General features: G+C 52.4%; 2 protein-coding genes across 6 annotated transcripts in view; one reads left to right on the plus strand and one right to left on the minus strand.

The window, feature by feature from the left end:
- The window catches only part of ARFGAP2 (ADP ribosylation factor GTPase activating protein 2), a 12,316-nt gene extending 7,600 nt beyond the window's left edge, over positions 1–4,716 (plus strand). For both annotated transcript variants that reach the window (XM_017529271.2, XM_017529272.2), the window contains 6 exons: positions 774–902; positions 984–1,115; positions 2,141–2,267; positions 2,425–2,518; positions 2,639–2,757; positions 3,517–4,716. In XM_017529271.2, coding sequence (XP_017384760.1) covers positions 774–902; positions 984–1,115; positions 2,141–2,267; positions 2,425–2,518; positions 2,639–2,757; positions 3,517–3,537 — 622 coding nt within the window. In that variant the 3' untranslated portion in view covers positions 3,538–4,716. The remainder of the gene's footprint in view (positions 1–773; positions 903–983; positions 1,116–2,140; positions 2,268–2,424; positions 2,519–2,638; positions 2,758–3,516) is intronic.
- Positions 4,717–6,693: 1,977 nt separating this feature from the next.
- CUNH11orf49 (chromosome unknown C11orf49 homolog) overlaps positions 6,694–24,001 on the minus strand; it is a 222,694-nt gene continuing 205,386 nt past the window's right edge. For 3 of the 4 annotated variants that reach the window (XM_017529273.1, XM_017529278.2, XM_017529277.2), the window contains 5 exons: positions 14,477–14,562; positions 12,542–12,734; positions 11,849–11,958; positions 7,752–7,815; positions 6,694–7,483 (listed from right to left, as the gene is read on the minus strand). In XM_017529273.1, the coding sequence (XP_017384762.1) occupies positions 7,309–7,483; positions 7,752–7,815; positions 11,849–11,958; positions 12,542–12,734; positions 14,477–14,562 (628 nt within the window). In that variant the 3' untranslated portion in view covers positions 6,694–7,308. The remainder of the gene's footprint in view (positions 7,484–7,751; positions 7,816–11,848; positions 11,959–12,541; positions 12,735–14,476; positions 14,563–24,001) is intronic. The other variant, XM_017529275.1, reaches the window with a different exon arrangement.

Here is a 24,001-nt window from a genome sequence, read left to right on the forward strand (position 1 = left end):
ATAGTAGGATGATGAAGAACTTATCCTTTGATGTAGTCATGCTCATTTCCCTGGTTCTGGGGCATTTTTCTGGGGCATTTTTTCATTCTTTGCTGTGTGCATCTGTCTAAGTGAAGGGTGGGGTTCGTGGTGCACAAGGCAGGGAGTTGAGGACAGAGAACACTGGCATCGGGTGCACATTATTAAAATTAAAACATGGGCCAGGCACGGTGGCAGATGCCTGTAATCCTAGCACTTTGGGAGGCCAAGGCGAGTGGATTGTCAGAGCTCAGGAGTTTGAGACCAGCCTGGGCAATGCAGCCAAACCCTGTCTCTACTAAAAAAAAAAACACAAAAAATTAGCTGAGTAGGGTAACGTGTACCTGTAGTCCCAGCTACTCAGGAGGCTGAAGCATAAGAACTGCTTGAACCTGGGAGGCAGTGGTTGCAGTGAGCTGAGATCACGCCACTGGACCCCAGCCTGGGCGACAGAGTGAGAATCTATCTCAAAAAAAAAGCAAATAAAATTATAACAGGCAAACTGTTACTGGCTAGGGAACTCCTATGTTGAATAAACAAACCTGATATATAAAGAATTCTGAGGTGTGCTTCACAGGTCATCACACACAGCTTCTGGCCTTCTGCTGGGGTCTGGCCCAGCCCTGTGCTCGGGTAAGGACAGAAGGCTCTGGGTGATGCCCCGTGAAGGAGAACCCAGCAGCTGGGCGTTCTTTTGTGCGGTGATGGTAACGCTTATCCACTGGTCTCATGGCTGGCTCTGCTTTGCTGCACAGCTCTGTCTCCCACTCCGTGCTGTCTGAGATGCAGGTGATCGAGCAGGAAACCCCAGTGAATGCAAAATCTTCTCGCTCGCAGCTGGACTTGTTTGACGATGTTGGTACTTTCGCCTCTGGACCCCCCAAGTAAGGCTGTTGTTGAGCTGTAAACTTGGCTGCTGTGTTCCTCGTCGGGCTTCTCTGAGCCTAACTCTACTGTCTCCCTAGGTACAAGGACAACCCCTTTTCCTTAGGAGAAAGCTTTGGTTCCCGCTGGGATACAGATGCTGCCTGGGGTATGGACAGGGTAGAGAAGGAACCAGAAGTGACCATCTCAAGCATCCGGCCTATTTCAGAAAGGTAGTGCGGACTTTTTTTTTTTTTTTTTTTTTTTTAAAACAAGCTGAAGGTAGAGAAGTCTAAGGCAGCACTGTCTAGTAGAACTTTCTGTGATGGTGGAAATGTTTTCGGTTTATCTGTATTGTTCAGTATGGTAGCCACTACTGTGTGGCTGTGAGCCCTTAAAAGGTGGTTGGTGCAACTGAGGAACTGAATTTCTAATGTAATTCAATTTCTGATCAACGCAAATAGGCACATGTGGCTGGTGCCTGCCTCATCAGACACTGCAGCAATCAGGGGTTTGGTTTGAGCTGTGCTTTGTCGTCACAGAGGGCCTGGCAGCTCTGTTGCTTGGGGTCCATTTCTCTGGCAGGAGGGGCCTGATTTTATGCTTCAGTCCTGACTTCCTTTCAAGGGTTTTATGTCTCCAGCCCTCTTCTTACTAATTTTTTGAAAACCCTACTCCATCTTAATTTGGGATCTGTTTAGTTGACAAATATATCTGTGAGTTATCCACTTATAAAAGGGGAATGTAACTACTTCATGGTGTCTCTGGAAATACCTGGGCCAGTGTCCACAAAATCAGCACTAGATGACAGTGACCATCTCCCTTTTCACACCAGGATGCTTCTGAGAGTAAAGGAGGCAGTTTGTTAGTCATGGTTATGACGAGTAGGTATAAAGCCAGGCAGACCGACACATGCTCACTGTAGCACCAGGCAAGTTGTCACTAGGCATAGGGTAGCGGCAGTTGTGTGGGCTCTTGAATGCTGGTGAAGCTGTAGTGCTGTGGGGCAGGAGCCTAGGCAGCTGCAGACTGTTTTCCACACTGCCTAGTGCAGGTTTCTAAGCTCTCTGGGTCTTGGCCTCAGTGTGGAGAAGGGAGGCTCCTCACTAGGGGAGAGGGCCTGAGTCACAGAGCCACAGACAGAATGGGACCCGGTAACCCATCTCCAAAAGGCCACTGGTGCTTCCTTTGATCTCTGTCCTCTGCCTCCCCTGATGGTAATGAGAGGGGCCTGAGATGTTCCCCATCTTTCCGTCAGGGCCACAAACCGGAGGGAGGTGGAGAGCCGGAGCACAGGCCTCGAGTCTAGTGAGGCGCGTCAGAAATTTGCAGGAGCCAAAGCCATCTCATCTGACATGTTCTTTGGGCGGGAGGTGGATGCGGAGGTAAGTGGGGTTGTCTGCCCTGGGGCCGAGGCAGTGGGCAGAAACATGAGCTTTCTCCCTGCCACTGCTTTAGGCTTTATAGCACCAGGCCTGGCCTGTGTGAGTCCTTGGGTTCTTGGCCCCAAGATCCCCAGGCCTGGCCTTTTCCTTACTACAGTATGAGGCTAGGTCTCGGCTGCAGCAGCTCTCAGGCAGCAGTGCCATCAGCTCTTCAGACCTCTTTGGGGACATGGACGGAGCTCACGGAGCAGGTAGGGCCCTGGTAGGGTGGCAGGCACCAAGCAATGCCTGGGAGCAGGGTGGGAGGGCCCTCCTGTGACTGGGAAGAGCTTCCTGCTGGGCTTGGGGTCACCCTGCTCTTGCTTTTACAGGAAGTGTATCTCTGGGGAACGTGCTGCCTACAGCGGACATTGCCCAGTTTAAGCAGGGTGTCAAGTCTGTGGCTGGGAAGATGGCTGTGCTGGCCAATGGTGTGATGAATTCCTTGCAGGTGAGGCTGGGGTGAGGCCTAATGAGGAGTGCTGGGAGGTTCACCCTTCGCCACCACATGGAGACATTACTACTGCGCAGCCCCTCTGAGCCTTAGAGCATTTTCAGCCGAGGGCGGTGGCTCACGCCTGTAATCCCAGCACTAGGAGGCTGAGATGGGTGGATCACCTGAGGTCAGGAATGTGAGACCAGCCTGACAACATGAGGAAATCCCATCTCTACTAAAAATACAAAATTAGCTGGGCGTGGTGGCGGGCACCTGAAATCGCAGCTACTCGGGAGGCTGAGGCAGGAGAACTGCTTGAACCTGTAGGTGGAGGTTGCAGTGAGCCAAGATGAGACCACTGCACTCCAGCCTGGGCAACAAGAGTGAAACTCTTTCTCAAAAAAAAAAAAAAAAAAAAAAGAGTCTAGAGAGGCATTTTCTTTTCTTGGAGGGCAGCTTCCTTCCTTTCAGCTCCATGCCAGGGCCAGGCCTCTCCAGGATGCTGCTGCGTCTGTCACGCTCTTCCACAGCCTTGTTACCTGTTTGGCTTTCTCTTCCCTTCCCAGCTGCTTTGAGGTCGGGCAGGGCTTCCCCCTTGCTGGGTGCCTGAGTGGCCCCTGCCCCAGCTCTCACCGTGGACTGCCGCCTCATCGGCTGTCCAGCCCCTGCCTCCCCAGACTGGCCATGGGGTGTGTGCTGGGGCAGGCAGTGTGTGTGCCGGGAAGCTGCTGCAATTTAGAGCCTCTGACTTTGGTTCTCTTCCCTCACTCTCAGGATCGCTACGGTTCCTACTGATCCGAGCTCTGTGACTCAGGCATACGGTGGTGACAGCAGCAAGAACTCCACAGATCCCAGGCCGCGGATGCTTGCCTTGTGAAAGCTGGGGAGGATTTGTTACTTTGTATGTGTGGTGTGTGCGTGGGGTAGCCTATGAGGCCACCTGTGAGGGGAATGGTCAGTACCAGCCCTTGACCTCTGCCTGTGGACTGAGCCCCTTATTGCCCCCACACACAAACCGTGTGTTCGCCTCTTGTCCTTCTGTCCTGCCCCCACAGCTGCTGCTCACTTGTCCTGCCACACTGGGAGAGGGGTTCCCCCAGGATGGCTTATTCTGGGTCCAGCCTTTCCACAAGTAGGGAAAGCGGAAGGTAGAAGGCTTTTGTGCTGGCTCTAGGGTTCTTCTAGCTCAAGGGCTTGGGCCTCCATCCTCCGGAACTGGAGGAGGCCTGGAAGGAGTTCACTGTAGACCCGTCCTCTGGGGAAAGAGGCTGCGGACTTGTTGCTGCTGCTGTCAGCGGCCTCTTCTGGGTGCCAGGAGAGGGTGAGGGAGGGGAAGGACCTTTGGGCTTTACTAAGGGCTGGGAACTTTACCTGGTACCTAAAGGTTTCATTCAGGATCAGACTGGAGGCCTGAGTGGTCTCCCGTCTCACCACCACTTTCTGCGGTAAGCACTTGGAAGATGACTTCCAGGAGTCTCAGGGTCCTTCTGTACCATCTACTGTGGGCCACAGGACCCTCTGTGACATTCTGTGTCCCTTCTTCCCCTGGTTGGTGGCCACAGAGGGTCTGGTCTGCTGTTTGTCAACTCTGGATGCTGTGAGCTGATGCTGGCCAGGGAAGCAGACGGTGTGAGGGGCAGAGGCAGGCTCCCAAGGCTCAGCTCCTTCCTCTGCATCATTCTGGGCTTGGGGGCCTGGATGGCACCTGCCAGTGACAGCTTGTGGGCCTCACCCTCTGGGAGCTGAGCCATGCGCTGTGACATTCTTGGTGCCATCTTCCCCTGTTGCGCCGGCAGTCTCGGCCCAGCCCCCACCTTTGGGTTGTAGGTTGGGCTCCCAAGCAACACAGACGACTCCTCCCCCTTGCCCCACCCCCAGAGGGACATGACTTTCTTTCTGGACTGTTTGTATTAAAGCGAAGTGGTGTCAAAATAAAGCCCCTGCAGGGCCTGGCTCCCTGTTGGTCTGAGTGAAGCAGTGTCCTCTGGATCCTGCCTCCCTGCACAGGGCTGGCCCCTGGCCTCACTCTCGGGGCTCCCACTGATAATGGTAGGGCGTCAGTACCGAAGCTGAGGGCACTCTCTCCGGGGCCTCCTGCTTCTCTCTTCTCTGAAAGCCAAAGGCCCCTGGCTCCTTGGCTCTGTGCTGCCGTGAGGTCCGGTGCAGCCTCGACCTCACCACCCTGTGGCACGCAGAGGAAAGAGCTGGCATTAGTTGGCCATTTAACTCACTGGCTGGGGGCGGGCAAGCAACCTCAGCAGCCCTGCCCCTTGTCACAGCGGTAGGCTTGACTGGTGGGTTTCAATGGAGCTTATTTAAGGCTGGGTATGGTGACTCACGCCTGTCATCCCAGCGCTTTGGGGGACAAGGCGGGTGGATCACTTGAGGCCAGGAATTCAAAACCAGCCTGGCCAACATAGCGAAACCCCATTTATACTGAAAGTACCAAAATTAGCCAGGCATGGTGGCACATGCCTGTAATCCCAGCTACTTGAGAGGCTGAAGCATGAGAGTCGCTTGAACCCGGAAGGCGGAGTTTGCAGTGAGCCCAGATCATGCCGCTGTACTCCAGCCTGGGTGACAGAGTGAGACTCTCAAAAAAAAAAAAAAAAAAAAAAATTGTGTGTGTGTGTGTGTGTGTATGTACATACATAAACCCAGACTTTAATGGGACCCTTTAAATTCAGGAAGAAAAGATGTATTTGTGTGTAAACCCTTAGCTAGGCCACTCCTTTCCCTCGGGGCTTCTTAAATCTCTGCCACCTAAAGAACCCTTAAGGTAGTTACCACTGGGCTGGGAAGTGGATGATTAGAAAGAATGGGTAGAAGGAAACCTACACTCTGCAAATGTTAAGCCAGGTATTTGCAGAATGTAGGTTTGGGACCCATACAGCTTTGTAATGTGCATTGTCAATAGGTGTCACTGAGTCTGAGGACACCAGGATTTGAGAACCGTCTCTTACATGCTGTAGGTCACTGTGGGCCTAGAGAGCTCATCACACAGCCTGAGCTTTTTTTTTAAAGAAAGGGTCTCATACTATATGTCACTCAGGCTGGAGTGCAGTGGCATGATCACGGCTTACTGCAGCCTCAACCTCCTGGGCTCAAGTGATCCTCCTACCTTGGCCTCCCAAGCAGCTGGGACTATAGGTGCAAGCTACCATGCCTGCGTAATTTTTTGTTTTGTAGAGATAGGGTCTCTCTATGTTGCCCAGGGTGGGCTTGAACTCCTGGGCTCAAGCAGTCGGCCCACCTTGGCCTCCCAAAGTGTTGGGATTACAGGCAATGAGCCACCACACCCTGGAGCTTCTTAGGGGCTGGAATGCTCATTCTTGGCCTCCACCCTGCAGGGGTTTGGGAGGCAGTTCTTGTAATGATCCATTCTGGGTAGGGATGGGGCCAGGGCAATGTGTATGCCTAATAGTGGTGACATCCACCTTCAGGGGAGGTAGCCCTGTTCTTCTTGGGTCTCTGGGTGGGTTTGGCTTTCTGTCCCCCCCCCCCCCACCGAAGACCTCAATCCAAAGAAGCTGAAGACCACTTTTCCTTACCTGCCTCCCGTCCTGGCTGGGATGTGTCTACCCCAGGCTTGTGTCTTTCACGGCTGCGTGCCACTGCCCTAACCCCAAGCAGGTGCTTGGCAGGTGTTGACTGAAACTCTGGCTCAAAGGCTATGCAGTATTAACCCTTTGTGGCCACAGTCTTTAAAGTTATGGGAACCTGGCCTTGAACTCTCTGAACTTGTTTCCTAAAGGCCATTGCAGCTGTGAGCACCTCTCCTCTGGAAGGCTGCTCTTGGGAGAAGCTAGGCCCCACTGCCCATTATCTGAGGCAGGTCCCGCGCCTGAGTGGGCCACTGGCCCCTACCTCCTCGTCCTGCCAGAAAAGCAATGGAGATCCAAACTGCCCTTTTCCCTTCTCCCCCCAACCTGGGAGCTTTAGACTCACCACTTACCAGACACGAGGAAGTTTATTCGTTTCACATTTAGCTATTAGACACAAAGGGGACTTGAAGCAGTTTTTGCAAGTGAAATTGCCTTGCCCACCCTTCTCCGTCCTACCAAGGCTAGTGGCTGTTCTCCAGTAGAAGGCCACAGTGACCATGTCCTCCTGGTACTTGTGTCACAGGTGTCACCCTTGATGGTGCAAGGCCCTGCGTGGCTATATGGGTTCTCCCCTTAATGGAGTGGCTGTGAGGAGATGAACCTTATCAGGGGACCGGCAGAGGCTGGCTCAGAAGAGACTGCTCTTCTTAAGAGGTTAGCAGGACTAACAGGCTACGGCCGAGTCCCCTTCCTAGTGAAAAGGTGGCTTCAGCACAATCTGTCAGCCTGGGGCCTGAGTGGAGTTCACAGGCTGACAGGACCGGGGAGAGCAGGCAGTTCACCTTCCGGGCCATGGGCTGGGCTGCTCATCAGAGCCCCTCTGGCCGGTCTTGGGGCTGTTATTCGCCTTGTCAGCAGCAGAGGGCAGCACAGCAAAGTGCTGGAGAGGAGGCTGGGTGGGTGTGCCAAGGGCTGGGTGGGAGCAGGTACAGGGTGCTGCGGGCAGGACCCTTCAGACTCCTCAAGCCTCCGACTCGTCTGTCTCTTCGGTGGAGCCATCACTCTCTCCATCCACTTTTCGGGAATGATGGAGGGGTCTCCAAGGGGAGCCAACCCGGGGAGGGGTCCGGGAAGGTAGGCAACTGGCCTCTGGACTGGCTGTGACAGAGTTGACCAGGCCTGGGACCTGGGCCAGCCTGAAGAAGGGAAGAAGCCTGGAGGGCAGCGAGAGTCCTGTCCAGAGAGCAGGACCTCCATGCTCACTCTTACACTAGGGGAACCCCTGGGCTGCAGCCCCCAAAAGACTCAGAGGGAGGGACATCTCAGGCCTCTGCTGGCCCCCACACCCTTCCCTGGCTGATGCAGGACGTTATAGACAAGTGCTGTTGGCCCCATATGGGGCACAGCCGTGTCCGACCCGTCTGGCCCCCACAAGGGGGCAGCATCTTCCCACTTGACACTTACAGCCGTTCCAGCTCCTCGTCCATGGCTGGGTCATGCATCAGATCCCCCTTGTCAGGCAAAGCTCCTAGGAGATCATTGGGAGCACAGTAGTTAATCTGATGGCCCCTCAGCCAGGTGACAGATGCCACCAGGCCCCTCACCTTCACGGCTGCCTGTCCTGCTGACCGTGGGAGGGCTGATCTAAAGATCTGAGGACTGCTAGAGGGGCCAAAGAACAGTCGCAGAGCAGGAAGGTCCTGGTTGCTGCTTGATACATTTATTGAATCCTAATGCCTACTTTCCTCTCCTGGGGCAGAGACCACAGCCAAGGAGACATCCCCAAACAAACGTGATCCTCTTTTAAGGCCAGGTGGTGGTTGTAACCTGGTGCAACAATCAAGGTGACCCCACTTTGGAGACAGATGGTTAAAAAAAAAAAAATGCTGCCTCTGCTCCTCCAAGGAGAATCTCAGGGGCAAGAGAAGGCTGGGTCAGGACCAGAATCACCCACCTGGCATAGGCCAGTTTCCAGTTTGACCAAATCTTTTTCAGATGCCTCCTGGCCCCTCTTGCACTGTTGGTGTTTTTCAAACTACGTCCTATGGGACCCTCTCATCTGGGGGGCGCCCTGGGGACTAAGGGAACAGGGCTGACCTCCATGACTGGTCTCAACCAGTGTGTCTCCAGATTTCTATTTCATAGCTGAAGATGCAGGTGAGGCCCGAGATCACATCCTTCTTTCTGTCTCCCATTCCACCCAGCCATCCAACGTTAGTGCTCAGTAAAAGTGGCTAAATGAGGCCAGATGTGGCTCATGCCTGAAATCCCAGCACTTTGGGAGGCTGAGGTGAGTGGATCACCTGAGGTCAGGAGTTCAAAACCAGCCTGACCAACATGGAGAAACCCCATATTTAATAAAAAAATACAAAAAATTATCTGGGAGTGGTGGTGGGCGCTTGTAATCCCAGCTACTCGGGAGGCTGAGGCAGGAGAATCACTTGAACCCAGGAGGTGGAGGTTGCAGTGAGCAGAGATCAAACCATTGTACTCCGGCCTGGGTGACAGAGTAAGACTACATTTCAAAAAAAAAAAAAAAAGGGGTTTACAAAGGGGGGGGGGGGGGGCCTTTTTTTTTTTTTTTTTTTTTTTAAGACAAGTCTTGTCACCCAGGCTGGAGTGTGATTATGGCTGACTTGGCTCACTGCAGCCTTGACCTCCCAGGCCCAAATAATCTTCCCACCTCAGCCTCCTGAGTAGCTGAGGCCAGTGGTATGTGCCACCACACCCAGCTAATTTTTCTTAAGAGATGGGAGTTCTCCCTATATTGCTCAGGCTGGTCGTGAATTCGGGGGCTCAAGTGATTCTCTTGCCTCACCTTCCCAAAATGCTGGGATTATGGTGGAGCCACCATGTCTAGCTATTAGTGTCCTATTTATTTATTTATTTGAGACAGAGTCTTGCTCTGTTGCCCAGGCTTGAGTGCAGTGGCACAATCTTGGCACACTGCAACCTCTACCTCCTGGGTTCATGTGATTATCCTACCTCAGCCTCCCAAGTAGCTGGGACTATAGCCGCCCGCCACCACGGCAGGCTAATTTTTGTATTTTTAGTAGAGATGGGGCTTCACCATATTGGCCAGGCTGCTCTTGAACTCCTGACCTTGTGATCCACCCACCTCGGCCTCCCAAAGTGCTGGGATTACAGGCATGAGCCACTGTGCCTGGCCATGTCCTTTTTATGTTTGTTTATTTAGAAATGGAGTTTCGCTCTTGTTGCCCAGGCTGGAGTGTGACCTCGGCTCACCACCACCTCTGCCTCCCGGGTTCAAGTGATTCTCCTGTGTCAGCCTCCCAAGTAGCTGGGATTACAGACATGCGCCACCACGCCCAGCTAATTTTGTATCTTTAGTAGAGATGGGGTTTCTCCATGTTGGTCAGGCTAGTCTCAAACTCCCGACCTTAGGTGATCTGCTCGCCTTGGCCTCCCAAAGTGCTGGGATTACAGGCATGAGCCACCGTGCCTGGCCAGTGTCCTTTTTTGAGATGGAGTCTCACACTGTCACCCAAGCTGGAGTGCAATGGCACAATCATGGCTCACTGCAACCTCTGCCTCACAGATTCAAGCAATTCTCTTGCCTTAGCCTCCCAAATAGCTGGTATTACAGGTGCCTGCCACCATGCCCAGTTAATTTTTTGTATTTTTAGTAGAGATGGGGTTTCACTATGTTGGCCAGCCTGGTCTGGAACTCCTGACCTTGTGATCTGCCCGCCTCAGCCTCTCAAAGTGCTAGGATTACAGGCATGAGCGACCACGCACGGTTGGCAGTGTCCTTTTTAAAGGCCCTTAGAAAAAGGGGATGAGGTTAGTCCAAGCTGTGACCCAGTTGCTAGTTGGCTTTTCCTTCTCCTTCCTAGTGGCGGCGGTTGGTGGGAAGGAAGGGTGGCTGTAACCAGGAGTATGAAAGAGTACGGGGGCAGAGCCCCCCCACCTCCCTCTTACTCTTGATTCCGGACTCTTTTGCCTCCTTTTTTTTCTTTTATGAGACAGAGTCTTGCTCTGTCGTCCAGAATGGGGTGCAATGGTGCGATCTTCACTCACTGCAACTGCTGCCTCCCGGGCTCAAGCAATTCTTGTGCCTCAGCCTCCGGAGTAGCTGGGATTACAGGTGAGTGCCACCACGCCCAGCTAATTTTAGTATTTTTAGTAGCAACGGGGTTTTACCATGTTGGCCAGGATGGTCTTGAACTCCTGACCTCAGGTGATCCGCCTGCCTTGGCCTCTGAAAGCACTGGGATTACAGGTGTGAGCCATTGTGCATGGCCTGTCTTTTGCCTCCTTTCTAGCCCTAGTCCAGCAGGTGACCTCAGCTACCCATCTCAGTTAGTTGAGGGCTCCCCAGACTTGTGCGTGCCTCAAGCACCAACTCAGAATAATGAGGCTGCGAGTGGCATGCAGTTCAGCCTGGTGGGGTTTGTGCTTGTGTATCCCACAGCATCCCCTGGCTGACTGTATACTGCGTAAGATAAAAAATGTAAAGCATCCAGCTCAGTACTTAGCCTGCTGTGGTTGGCATTTAGTGAATGTTAACTTTCCTTCCCTCGATCCCATTCCCTCAACTGGCAGGAGGAAGGAGGAGGCCATGTATCTTCTTTGAGACTCAGGCACCTGGGATCCCAAGCACAGCAGGAGGATCTCTTGAGACACAAAAAAGTAACGTCTTGCTGGGCGCAACGGCTCCCAACTGTAATCCCAGCACTTTGGGAGGCCAAGGTGAGGGGATCCCTCGAGCCCAGGGGTTTGAAACCAGCCTGGGCAGCATGACAAAACCGACTCTACAGAAAACACATTTTCCTGAATGGTGGCACATGTCTGTAGTTCCAGCTACTAGGTAGGCTGAGGTGGGAGCATCACTTGAGCCCAGGAGGTCGAGGCTGCAGTGAGCTGAGATTGCACCACAGCACTCTAGCCTGGGCGACAAGGTGAGACTGTCCCAAAAACAAAAACAAAACTCCTTAAACTCTAGTAGGATGGGGGCTTGCTGGCCCTTCCCTTAGGATAGCAGTGGCTGTGGGAGGGGGAACAGGAGGGCGGGCAGAGAAGGCTCAGTGAAAAAAATAGCCGGCAGGAACAACTGCCACTGCAAGCTACCCGCATTGTTTCTCCTCCCTTTCAGATTAATCGGATTTCTTTTTTTCAGCTTGGAAAAAAGGTCTCCCGAGACACACCTCTGCCCTGTTTGTAAATGGGATTCAGGTCTCTTTGATATATAATCTCTAGCACCACTGAGTAAACAGTCCTGTGTCTATCCTACCTGCAGGCCGCTCCCCAGAGCAGGGCTGGGGACTCTCAGGAGGGGCTGGGCGCGGCGCCTCTACTGTGGGGAGGCAGCTTCATGCTGGGGCAGGGCCACAGGCAGGGAAGGCTGTCCCCTACCACAGGAATGTGTCAGAGCCGTGTTTTGTCATGCGTGTTCCCGCTCCCTGGGACTGGGTCTGGCCCTGGGAAGTCAAGGCTGAGACGGTGATGCCCCTTCCCCATGGAGCCATGCAGCCAACAGAGACCAGCTGCTCCATGTGCTGTGTGGCAGGAGAGGCTGACCGCTGCTGATTCTGGCTTACCGAGGGCTTGGTTGATTCCATGGTGCTTGGAGAGAGCCATGAGGAATCCATAGAAGGTCAATCTCTGGACGTTGCTCAGGACCTCTTTGACAAGTGCTGGGGGTGGGCAGCTAAGGAGAGATGCAAGATTCAGAGACTAGCCAGGCTCAGGGCAACCTCCGCATCCACACTTCCAGGCTCACGAGGATACCTAAAGCCAAGCCAGGGGCCTGTCTTGGGAGCCCCAAGGTCCCAAGGTATCAGGCCCTCACTGTGGCCAGGAGGGACCGGCATGTTCACTAATGGATGCTCTCACCAGTGGGACAGGAGTGGGGGTAACTCGGGGAAATGTCTACAGGAAACCAAACCTGCTGCTCGGTTCCGAAGGGTACACACAGGGCAGATTACCCATCTCTCTGTGTAGGAAAGTTTTATACAAGGAGTGCTCTTTCCTGCTCTCTAAACTGTTAAGGCCAGTATGTCACCCAGTAAACTGGTCATCCACACTGGTCTTGCACAGGTGAAAGCAGTCCTTTGGAAGTGAGCCACTTGGGAGCCTTTCAGTCAACAACTGGTTGGGGGCAAATGGCACGGCTGCATTATGACTGGCAAGGGCCCTACAGGCCCTGGGCCGGGCACAGCATCTCGCAGAGCTCTGTTCCGCCGCAGCAGTCTGAGGTCCCTGGGGTTGGGGGCTGCGTGCCCACTCCTCACCTGTACTTGTGCCGGTCACACAGGTTTTCCAGACACTGGCAGAACAGCGACGCCTCCACACCCTCCAGCATGCCGGCCTCACCCAAGGCAGGTCGCTGGCGGTGCTGCCCGCTGGACGTGGGCACGATCACTGTGTTGGGATTCTTGCCCGACAGCAGGTCCTGATAGATGGCGGCCACACTGTCCAGGAATTCTGGAACCACAGGGGTGGGGGACAGCTCAGGCAGGGAGGACACATTCTGTCCCTTCTCTGTGTCCTCCCTTCTCTGCCAGCTCAGTCCCACAGCAGCCTCGGGGCTCAGGGCGTGGTGTCCTGAGAGCAGAGGTCCTCAAGCTTGTTTGACAGCACACTGATGAGAGACGACACTAATCTGGGTTCTAGCTCAAATATCCCACCCTCTGCCCAGTGCTTCCTGGACCAGGTGAGACCCACCACTGCACTTTCATAGCACCTTAGGCTTTTTTTCTGGCACTTAGCCGGGGGGGTAGTTTTCTGTGTCATCACTTATGATGACATCTAATCTGTCTCCTTGCTGGAATGCACAAAGGCGGGGGTCACGCCTTGTGGGCCTCTCCTGGCCTAGCACTGTGCTTGGCACCTATTACAGCCATAAATATTTTCTGGAGGAGTGAACATGTGTGTGCTCCTGCTGGTAAGCCCCATCGTGTGCGGCCACCTGCCTCGCTACCTCAAGAAAGTGTGTTGGAATAGCAGCAAGGAACAGAGAAAGCCGCAAGCTGCCGATGAACCAGTCATCTGAAATGGTTTTGACATTTTGTAGTTGAGCCATTGTTAGAACCGCTGACTTATGGCCCAGCTCATCTCTAACACACACTGCTGCGCAGTGTCAGTGATGCCCCCGGCCCAGTGTAGTGGCTGTCCCATTCCTCTGGGACCGCTGCAAGAAGAGGGCTGGGAAGGCAGTGAGGGGAAGATGTTCTCCCAGACATGGCTGCTCCTTCTCTAGGGCCCAAGAGCTCTGGAGAAATGGGAAATGACGGGTGCTGCCAGGAGCAGGTGTCGACACCCCAGGCCCCAGCCCCTGCCTACACAGCCCTTGGGCTGCCATCAAGTAAACAGAATGTGGGGTCCAAGTGAGGCCAGGGCTGGCTGGGGCCACCAGTTGGCAGGAAGGCCACCTCTAGGCTCAAAGGACAGCCTTCTGTTTACTGGAATAGCCCATTCCAAACAAGTTTGTTTATGAACACAGCAGGTTGTAAACCAGCATCCTATTTATGTATCTGTGTGTGAGCTGGTGTATACTTATATTTGTTTTTCTATATTCCATCTGATTCCAGAGAAGACTTAAGGGTGCAGGTGGTGTGAATCGGGGAGCAGGGTGGGAGTGTGACAAAGGACTGGTGTGTGCTTTTTTAAAGCTGTGGGGTGGAGGAGAATGTGCACTCAAATGCACGATCGACTGCCAAGGGAGAGACCCTTGAAGGCAATAAAACAGCAGCAAGGCTGAGAACCCCGGCTTTGGAGTCAGCTTTCAGGTCTGGTCTCTACCACCTATGAGCTGCACGACTTTGGCTACCTACTTCTGTAAGCTTATCCTGAAAGGACGATCTCTCAAAGTTGTTAAGATTAAAGTCAGTGCTGCACCTGGGACAGTTTTCAGTAAGCAGTGAATGCTGTGGATGCAGTGGATGTTGTTAATGTCATTATCACTTAAACTGATTTGTTGTGTTGCTGACTGAAAGCACCGGGGTTTTCAGTGTCTTCAGGAGGCTGAGGAAGTCAGCTCTGCTGACTGAATCTTGTGACCACCACGGAACGCTAGGTATCCTGTTAGCGACCTGCAGTGAAGCACACCCCCAAGGGCAGTGGGGAAGAGAAATGTGTGTGCCAGGCACACAGATGGGGAGGGCAGCAGGGTGGGTCAGGGAGATGTGGTCCTATGCGGAGCCACATGGGGCCTGGAGCACTCTCACCTGAGTAGTAAAACTGGATCTGGAAGGCAAAAAGGAAATCTGAAAAAGACATCAAGCAGTCCATGGCATCGTCCATGAGCACAATCCTGAAGGGGAAAGAGAGAATCTGAGAGAATGGGGTGGTGGTGGGGCGGTTTAAGGAGGGGAGGGAGAGAGGGGGAGGGAGGAAAGGAAAAGTGAGCGGGGAGAGAGGGCAAGCTGTTCCTGCCCCCCCCACCCTACCCCCAGTCTCCCCAGGGCAGCAGGACATTTAGGAGAGGGCTCCCAAAAGCATGCACCTCCTAGTCACCTCACTGCTCCATCAATTGGACTCTGCCACCAAACTGAGCCGACCACACTGTACCCCGAGTAGGCACCCGGTACAGTCTCAGCGGCACCAGCTAGCGGATAGAGCACGGGGAGGGGGCAGCGAGGAGAGGGTGCAATTGTAATGCAGCCAAGGTTTCTTTTCATATACTTAAGCAGTAAATCCTTTCATTCTTCCGTGAGGACCATTTAGTTCAGAATAAATACAGCTGATCAGAAAAGGCAAAAAGAACAGCCAAGGGGTTTAAAGGGTCTTGGCAAGTGGTACTGAGATTTAATAAGCTACCAAAAGGCCAGAACAGCAACAGACACCTCCACCCTGGGACACAGATGGCAGACAAGAGGAGAGAGAAAGACCTACTGGGGAATCTGTGCTTGTGAGGGTCAAAACCACACTCATCCTGTACTGCCACGGCGGCCCCGCCCCTCCTCGCTGTCCACCTTAACAGGCTGCTCGCCCCATGGTTTCCCTGTCTCTAGTCCCTTCCACTGAGGACCTGCCTCACAGGAAGAAAGCCATCTGACTTGGAAAGGGATCAGACCAAGGCCCTGCTCATCCTCTGCTCAGGCCTGGAAAGGAGCCCCTGCCGCGCTCCACCACATGCCAGGCAGGTACCAATCACTGGCTGGGGTGGAGTTGGCCCCCAGCTTCTTTCTGATCAGGCCCTTTTGGCTTTATCTTTACTGTTTTTTTTAAATATTTTTTGGCCGGACGCAGTGGCTCATGCCTGTAATCCCAGCACTTTTGGAGGCCGAAGCAGGCAGATTATGAGGTCAGGAAGTTGAGCACATCCTGGCTAACACGGTGAAACCCCATCTCTACTAAAAATACAAAAATTAGCCGGGTGTGGTGGTGTGTGCCTGTAATCCCAGCTACTCAGGAGGCTAAGGCAGGAGAATCACTTGAACTCAGGAGGCAGAGGTTGCAGTGAGCCGAGATCACACCACTGCACTCCAGCCTGGGCAACAGAACGAGACCCTGTCAAAAAAAAAAAAAAAAAAGGTTTTTTTGGGGGCTCTCTTTCTTGTATTTTTCTAAATCTCTCTCCACTTCCCTGGGTCACAGGTTCCCCAGACTGGCAACTGGATCAGCTCCAGAGAAAGCCAAGATTGCTCACTGCTGGGAAGGGGGCTTCAAAGAGACTGTGACGCTGTGGAGCCACTCCCCTGGCCTTCGAGCTGGCTGGAGACAGTGGTTCCTGCCTGTCTTTATTGTAGTACCATTTCCTGAGTACCCTACCTCATGGCAGGCTGTTAAGGTCTTACATCTTATCTCGCCACAATCCTGCAGGTGGGTCTTATTATTTCCATTCTACACGTGAAGAGTCTGAGGCTCAGAGAGGTCAACCTGCCAAAGTCACACACATAGGTGGGGCGCCTGCTTGACGCCACAGGACAGGCACCTTCCAGGAGGCCACACTGCCTCTTTGAAAATGAAGATACACAGCAGAAACACTAACATTTTATCTCCTAGTTTCTGTGGCTAATTTATTTTCTTTCTTGTTACCTACATGTTAGGTTCCTCTTAGAGAGAAAGACTGCTGCCTCCACTAGCCAGAATTCAACACTAAAATTCCAGCAGGAAAAAATTCAAGGCTGAGGGCGGGAAGAAGCAATGCCGCTGAGGGCCACAAGAGAGTGCCCTGGTCCCTCCATCAGTAGGTTCCCGGACTAAGAGCAGTGCCAAAGGCCAAGTGCTTACCCTACCTTTGCTAACTCAAGGAAAACCCAGGCAAGCAAAACATCTGCCTTCCCATCCGGATGGCAGAATCTGTTTTGACATCTGGATTGGGGGAGCAGGGATATGGCAGAGAGTGGGCAGCTAGAGAGGACCAGGGTTAGCAAAGACACCCAAACTGCAGAGGAAGAGCCAGCTCTCCCAGGAGCGCCCAGGGAGCGAGGGCCGCCAGCTTCTCAAAGCGTTTCCTTCACAGGCTCAGCAGGGCAGGCAAAAGCTCTGCAGATGAGAAGCCACTGACTTTCCCTTCTTGCCCTGCTCTTGGGACAGCTGAGAACCCCAATAGTCTAAAGTTAATTATGACAGAACAGCACTGGACTGCGAATATCCCCAGCAGGAAACACCAGGGAAGCTCAAACCTTTCCCCATGTTCCCTGGCTTCTCAGTTTATCATCAATTGACGCAGCACTCTCACTCCTATAGCAGTAACTTCAGATTTTCATTTATTTATCGCCATTTGTTTACACTGTGATATAATGAAACACCATAAAAGGCACCCTTTAAAAGTGTACAATTCAGGTTTTTTGTTTTTGAGACAGAGTCTCACCCTGTGGCCCAGGCTGGAGTGCAGTCATATGATCTCACTCACCGCAACCTCCACCTCCCGGGTTCAAGTGATTCTCCTGCCTCAGCCTCCTGGGTAGCTGGGACTACAGGTGTGCGCCACCATGCCCAGCTAATTTTTGTATTTTTAGTGAGATGGGGTTTCAACATGTTGGTCAGGCTGGTCTCAAACTCCTGACCTCGTGATCCGCCCAAAGTGCTGGGATTACAGGTGTGAGCCACTGCGCCTGGCCACCAGTTTTTTTTCGTTTATTCACAAAGGAGTTTCACCATCATCACTGTCTAATTGCAGAAATTACCTCCCTTTGCAATTCTCACCAATAGGCCTTCCCCGGATCCAGGACCTGCCTCCCAGCCTCCGTGGTGGCCTTAATGCTGAGTGCCATGAGCACCTTCCTCTTTCAGCCACAGATGGGACTAGAAGCTGCAAACAGTGCACACCCTTCCAGCCTCAGAACGGATCTGCAGCTTTCTGCTAGGGGCCATCTTGACCTTGAACATCAGCAGTCCCTTTGGAGACCGGCCATTGTGGGAGAGGGAGCATACACCGTGGGAGGGTAGGGGTGTCTGTCAGAGCAGGGCAGCCCAGCAGGTGCCTTGTAATACGGGTAGCAATATAGGCAGGTACCTTTTTTTTTTTTTTTTTGAGTCTTGCTCTGTTGCCTAGGCCAGGGTGCAGTGGTGCGATCTCAACTCACTACAACCTCTGCCTCCCAGGTTCAGGTGATTATCCTGCCTTAGCCTCCCGAGCAGCTGGGATTACAGGTGCCTGCCAGCATGTCTGGCTACTTTTTGTATTTTCAGTAGAGACGGGTTTCATGTTGACCACCATGTTGGCCAGGCTGGTCTCGAACTCCTGAAGTCAAGTGATCCACCATAGAGGCAGGAACCTTTCTTGAGTACCCTACCTCATGGCAGGGTATTAAGTCATTTGACTACATTAATTAAATTTTATCCAACAACAGTCCTACAGGTGGGTCTTAATGTTATTTCCATTCTACGGGTGAAGAGTCTGAGGCTCAGAGACTGGGGGGCTAAAATGTATGCCTGGCAGAAGGGAGCAGGGGGCAAGTGAAGGGGGGCAGACAGAGGTGGGGGCTGGCTTTCTGAGGGACATGTGGCTGGACTCCAGCAGCATGTGTATGAAGGACTGAGGGGTCCGGGTGCGGTAGCTCACAGCTGTAATCCCAGCACTTTGGGAGGCTGAGGCGGGTGGCTCACAAGGTCAGGAGTTCGAAACCAGCCCGACCAACACGGTGAAACCCCATCTCACTAAAAATACAAAAATTAGCTGGGTGTGGTGGCAGGTGCCTGTAATCCCAGCTGCTTGGGAGGCTGAGGCAGGAGAATGGCTTGAATCTGGGAGGTGGAGGTTTCAGTGAGCCGAGATCACGCCATTGCACTCCAGCCTGGGCAACAAGAGTGAAACTCCATCTCAAAAAAATAAAAAATAAATAAAAATAAAGGACTGAGAGATTTTTCTCGACTGCAAGCAGTGAGACTGGCTGCCTTTTAAAAAGCCAACTGGGCCGGGTGTGGTGGCTCACGCTTGTAATCCCAGCACTTTGGGAGGCCGAGGCGGGTGGATCACGAGGTCAAGAGATCGAGACCATCCTGGTCAACATGGTGAAACCCCGTCTCTACTAAAACTACAAAAAATTAGCTGGGCATGGTGGCGTGTGCCTATAATCCCAGCTACTCAGGAGGCTGAGGCAGGAGAATTGCCTGAACCCAGGAGGCAGAGGTTGCGGTGAGCCGAGATCGCGCCATTGCACTCCAGCCTGGGTAACAAGAGCGAAACTCTGTCTCCACAAAAAAAAAAAATTAAAAAAATTAAAAAATAAATAAAAAGCCAACTGGATCTGAACTTGTGTTAGCAGCAGCACCAGCTATGACTCTCCTCAACCAGAAACCCGGGCCATTCTAGACATCCTGGAAACTCCCCACTCCTCTGCCCCAAGCCAATCAACCAGTCACCAAGTCCTGTCAATGCTATTGCTGAAATTTCTCTTGAATCCATCTACTTCTTTCCATGTCCGCAGCCGCCAGCCTGCCCGCAGCTGCCAGCCCTCTCTTCTTGACGGCGGCATGACCTCCTACCCAGTTTCCCTGCAGCTACTCTCACCTTCTTCTAATTGAGTATCCATGCTGTAGTCAGAATGACTTTCCTAAAATGTGAATGTGATCATTTTACTATTGTGTTGAAAACCCTTCACAGAGGCCGGGCACAGTGGTTCACGCCTGTAATCCCAGCTATTCGAGAGGCTGAGGCTGGAAAATCACTTGAACCTGGGAGGTGGCTGTCAGTGAGCCAGGATTGCGCCACTGCACCCCAGTCTGGGTGACAGAGTGAGACTCCGTGTAAAACAAACAAAACCCTTCAAGCCTTCCCACAGGACACGGTCCCTGATTTGGATCCGGCCTGTGAGCCTGCTCCATCTGCCCCCTGCCTCCCTCCACTCCTCCACTGCATTCTGGCCACAGTGGTCCTTCCGTCCTTCTGAAACTGTTCTTCCTCATGCCCTCCAGACAAGTCTGTCCCTCTACCCATAATGGTCCCTGCCCTCTATGCCTCCTCCTCACCTACCAACATCTCCATATTCTTCAGGCTGCCTCCACAGCACCTCTCGGGGGAGATGGAAGAGAACTGCACCTAACCGACTAGAACGGCCCACTACTGGCTTCTGCAGCTCTCAGCAACCTCCTCACACTGTTGTCTTTTTCCTGGGAACATAAGATCTACCAAGTGACACCTCTGTCTCCCTGCTTGTGGCTTGACTCTAGTATGGTACCTGGCACATAGTAGGCAGTCCGTGTCTGTTGAACGAAGAAATGCATGAACAAATGAGCTAGAGAAGCACCGTCCCCTTTTCCTCCTGCCAGGTGACACCTGGAGTAGTTTCTTAATCCCTGCCATAAAGATACTTAGCGAAAATCTTTATGGAGAATGCAGGCATTTAGAGGGATTAAGCAACTCGGCGAAGGTTACAGGCTAGGAGCAAAAGAGCTATCATTCAAATACGATTACTTTCAGGTCTGGACAGTCCGTTTAAGGGGAGTAAACTGCATCCCAGAGAAGAGGGTTGGGCTGGTGGAGAGTCTAAAAACCATGATATTGGACAAATTACTGCATTTAGATCCTTTTGCTTAGAAGCGAAGACTAGGGAGGAAGTGAGGGCTAAAACCCAAGTCTCGAAGGGCCGCCTCTGTGGGGGGAATTCACAGGGCTCTAGAGTTTGGCTCTCGAGACTTTTTCTAGCTGCGTTGTTCTAGGATTGTGGCTGATTTGTAATGGAATGAGATGTGTGTTGCCAGAAATGTTCAGGCAGAAGCTTGAAGGCTCATACTTCCCAAGGGTGGACAGAACTAACAGCTTCTCCTGTTAGTGCTAAGTCTAGTGTGGGGAGAGTCTGATGTTCAGAGGTATGGCTGCAGAAGATTCTGAAGGATTGACTGAAAGGTGTTTTTAATCACACCATATGCTGTGCTGTCCATCTGCAAACAGATGCGGAGACCCATGAAAGTTCTAGGCACCTGGGACCTTCCCTGCTGTAGAATCTTTCTAGCTGTGGAATCTCGGCAGAACCATGGGCAAAGGCAGGCAGGAAGCTCCTGGTTAGTCTTTGCCTTTGCCTGCAACCCTTCTATCCCCATAGACGGCTCCTTCCTCCTGAATGCAAGCTCATCGCCACTCCCAGAGGGCTCAGGAAAGACTCTTCTTGGAGAGGTCATCCCATGTGCTGTTTTCCAGTTGCTGGCAGTTGGCTCAGCACCCCTTCCTGCCAGAGGCTTTCTGCTAACGTGCCAGCTGCCCTGACACCTGGGGGGGCCTGGCTGCCCTGCTTTGAAGTGGAGCCAGCAGGGAGCTGCTGCCAGTGAGAGTCTGCATACATCTATTGGATCATGAGGGGATCCTTGCTGGCCTTGCCTCGGGGCTAGAGGGAGGAACTGGGGAGAGGAGAGGCACTTGGGTTCAAGCTGCGCTGAGCAGAACCATGTGTGGGGCGGAGCCTAGGACGGGCAACCAGAGTGGCGACAGAGCACTTGGCCGATCTGAGGGCTGGCCACGCTCTCCCTCCCCTGCTGACTTCCAGCAGCTGAGATGGGCAGACTGGCTGGGAGTTCTGAGGGTGCCAAGGAAGCAAGAGCTTCCAGCGTGGACCTACCGACTTGCCAACTTCCTATTCACCCCTAATGAGGCTCAGTTTCCCTGGTCTAGTGGCACAGGCTGCACCCGTTTTCCTGAAGTTCTGGATTAGCCGACCCCAGGATCAAGTCCCAGTTCCACCACTCACTGGCCAAGTGACCATTTCCCTCTGATCCCCAGCTTCCTCCTCTGTGAAGAGGAAATTATCATAGTTCCTGTCTCCCAGGATTCTTGAGGAGCATTAGCATGATGGTGTTATATGTGTTCGTTTCTAACAGGCACTCAGAGTAAGTGCTGGCTGTAATCAGTATGTTCTGTCTGCTTTAAAGTGCTGGGAGAGCCCAAAAGGGCAAATAAGAATAGAGCCCAGAGGAAGTGCGTGCTGTCAGCATCCACCAGGCAGAGGTCTCAGGTGGAAGCCAGCCATCTAGCTCCCACTTTACTTTTGGGGGAAGCCAGCCCTCAGCCAGGGCCAGAAAGAAGAGCCACTTTCCATCGACTTCTTTGAGGAGGTCACATGACCAGCGCCATTCATGGGGTGGCTGAAGTGTGTCCCCAAGGCTGTTTGGGCTCATAGTGCACCTCTGTGGTTTTTGTGTGAATGTCAGGGCCATGAGAGAGAGGCAGCGATGACATGATGTCTGGTTACCTTTTCCAGGTGGGAGGACAAAGGCTGCCGTGAAGGTGTCCTGGGACGTTTCCTGAGGGTCGCTCCTCTCGTGGGCTGGGTTGGAGGCCATGCTGCACAGGCTGCCTCTAGCCCAGGCCCTTGAAAGTGGCGTGGGATGTCCAGGTCACTGCTCTGCCCTGGCTCCAGCCTGCACCTCCCCTAAACCCTACTTGCCCTGAAATGCCTAAGACGCTTGATCCAGAGGGTGTGGGAAACACTGTGATGATGATAATAGTTAACATTCATTAAGGACTTACTCTGTCAGCACTACACACCTGTAAGTTCATTTTCTGCTCATATTAATCCTATGAGGTCAGTTCAGCGAATATCTTTACGGAGAACACGGACATTCAGAGGAATTAAGAAACCTAACACAGCTGACAAACTAGGAGCGAAAGAGCTGTGATTCCAATACAGGCCTCTCTGACGCTAAGCACAGCTTCGAGACCACCTGCAGCCACTTCTGGTGAGAAAGCGTGGGCTCTGCACGGTCTCGTGACAGTGAAGCGTTCCTGCTGCTGCCCCTTCCCTTCTCCCTGCCTGGGTGTTTGTTAGAACTGCCCCAGAAGGCCTGGAAGCTTAGGCCCCGGGTGCTGCTGCTTCCCTGCAGACAGCCTGAGGCCTCATGACTCTGGAACCTCCCAGGAAGCCTGGCAGCTAAAGGTAAACTGGTCCACAGACCTTAGAATAAAGACCCAATGTATGGCCTGTAAAAGCCTCTTTCCCTCCCTCTGCCCTCAAATACCTCAAATCCAGGCCTGCTGGCTTCTCTGGTCCCTCCGGGCTGTTACTGGTGAGAGCCTAGCTGCTTCTCCACACTGCTTACTTTCCCTGACATGCTTTTTGCTCTCACTGCTCTCTACCTAATCCCCCCATCAATTTTGATTTAAAGGAAATGTTTAAAACCTCAGAAAACTACAGAGAATAATGTAACAAACACCTGTGTCCCCACTAGCAAATTTTATCAGACCATAACGTCTTACGAGTCCTTGCTTTCGTTTTTAAAAGCTTTGTCAAATGTAGCATTACAGTTCCCATCTGAGCCACCTGCGCATCTCGCCCTCCTCCTGTCCTCTACCTTCCTTCCCTGGGAATCGCCAGGCTTTACTAAAACTTGAGGGTCTAGCGTTTCTCTGCTTTTTTTTTTTTTTAATATGGAATCTCACTCTGTTGCCCAGGCCACAGTGCAGTGGCACCCTCTTGGCTCACTGCAACCTCTGCCTCCCAGATTCAAGCTATTCTCCTGCCTCAGCTTCCCGATAGCTGGGATTACAGGCGCTCGTCACCATGCCCAGCTAATTTTTTTGTATTTTTAGTAGAGACCGGGTTTTACCTTGTTGGTCAGGCTCATCTCAAACTCCTGACCCCGTGATACACCCGCCTTGGCCTTCCAAAGTGCTGGGATTACAGGTGTGAGCCACCGCGCCTGGCTCCTCTGTGTGACTTTATAATGAACTCATGCAAATATCTATGTTCTTAAAACATTATATAGCTTTGTTTTGCTTTATTTCAAACTCTATTGTCATTCTGTAACTTTGATATTTTGAGATTCATCAGGATTGATGCATATCTAGCTGTTCATTTTAGCTGCTGGATAGAATTCCACACCTATGGCATGAATATGCCACACTTTATTCTTTACTTCGGCAGAGGGACATGCAGATTGTTCCAGTGGTAGCTATTACAAACAATACCGCATGTTTCCTTATTCCCAGAAGGAGCTCTTGAACTTTTAATTTGCCTAAATTATTGGAGAGTAATTGTCATAATTTACACTCCCACCCACAGTTTATGAGGGTTCCCACTGTTTCACATCTTCAGCAATATTTGTATTATGAGACTTTAACATTTTTGCCAATTTGATAGGTATGAAGTGGTGTCTCCATTTGACTTGCAGTTTCCTTATTACGGGTGAGTATGGGCATGAAAATATGCCCAAAGGTTTCTTACTAGTTAATGTTCTTCTGTGCATTGCCTCTTTATGTCTGGACTATTTTTCTACTGAGATCCTTAATCTTTTTCTTACTGATTTGCAGGAATTCTTTTTTTTTTTGCGACGGAGTTTTGCTTTTGTTGCCCAGGCTGGAGTGCAGTGGCGCG

Source organism: Cebus imitator, unplaced genomic scaffold (assembly GCF_001604975.1).
Source record: "Cebus imitator isolate Cc_AM_T3 unplaced genomic scaffold, Cebus_imitator-1.0 Scaffold58, whole genome shotgun sequence".
Classification (NCBI taxonomy): Eukaryota; Metazoa; Chordata; class Mammalia; order Primates; family Cebidae; genus Cebus; species Cebus imitator.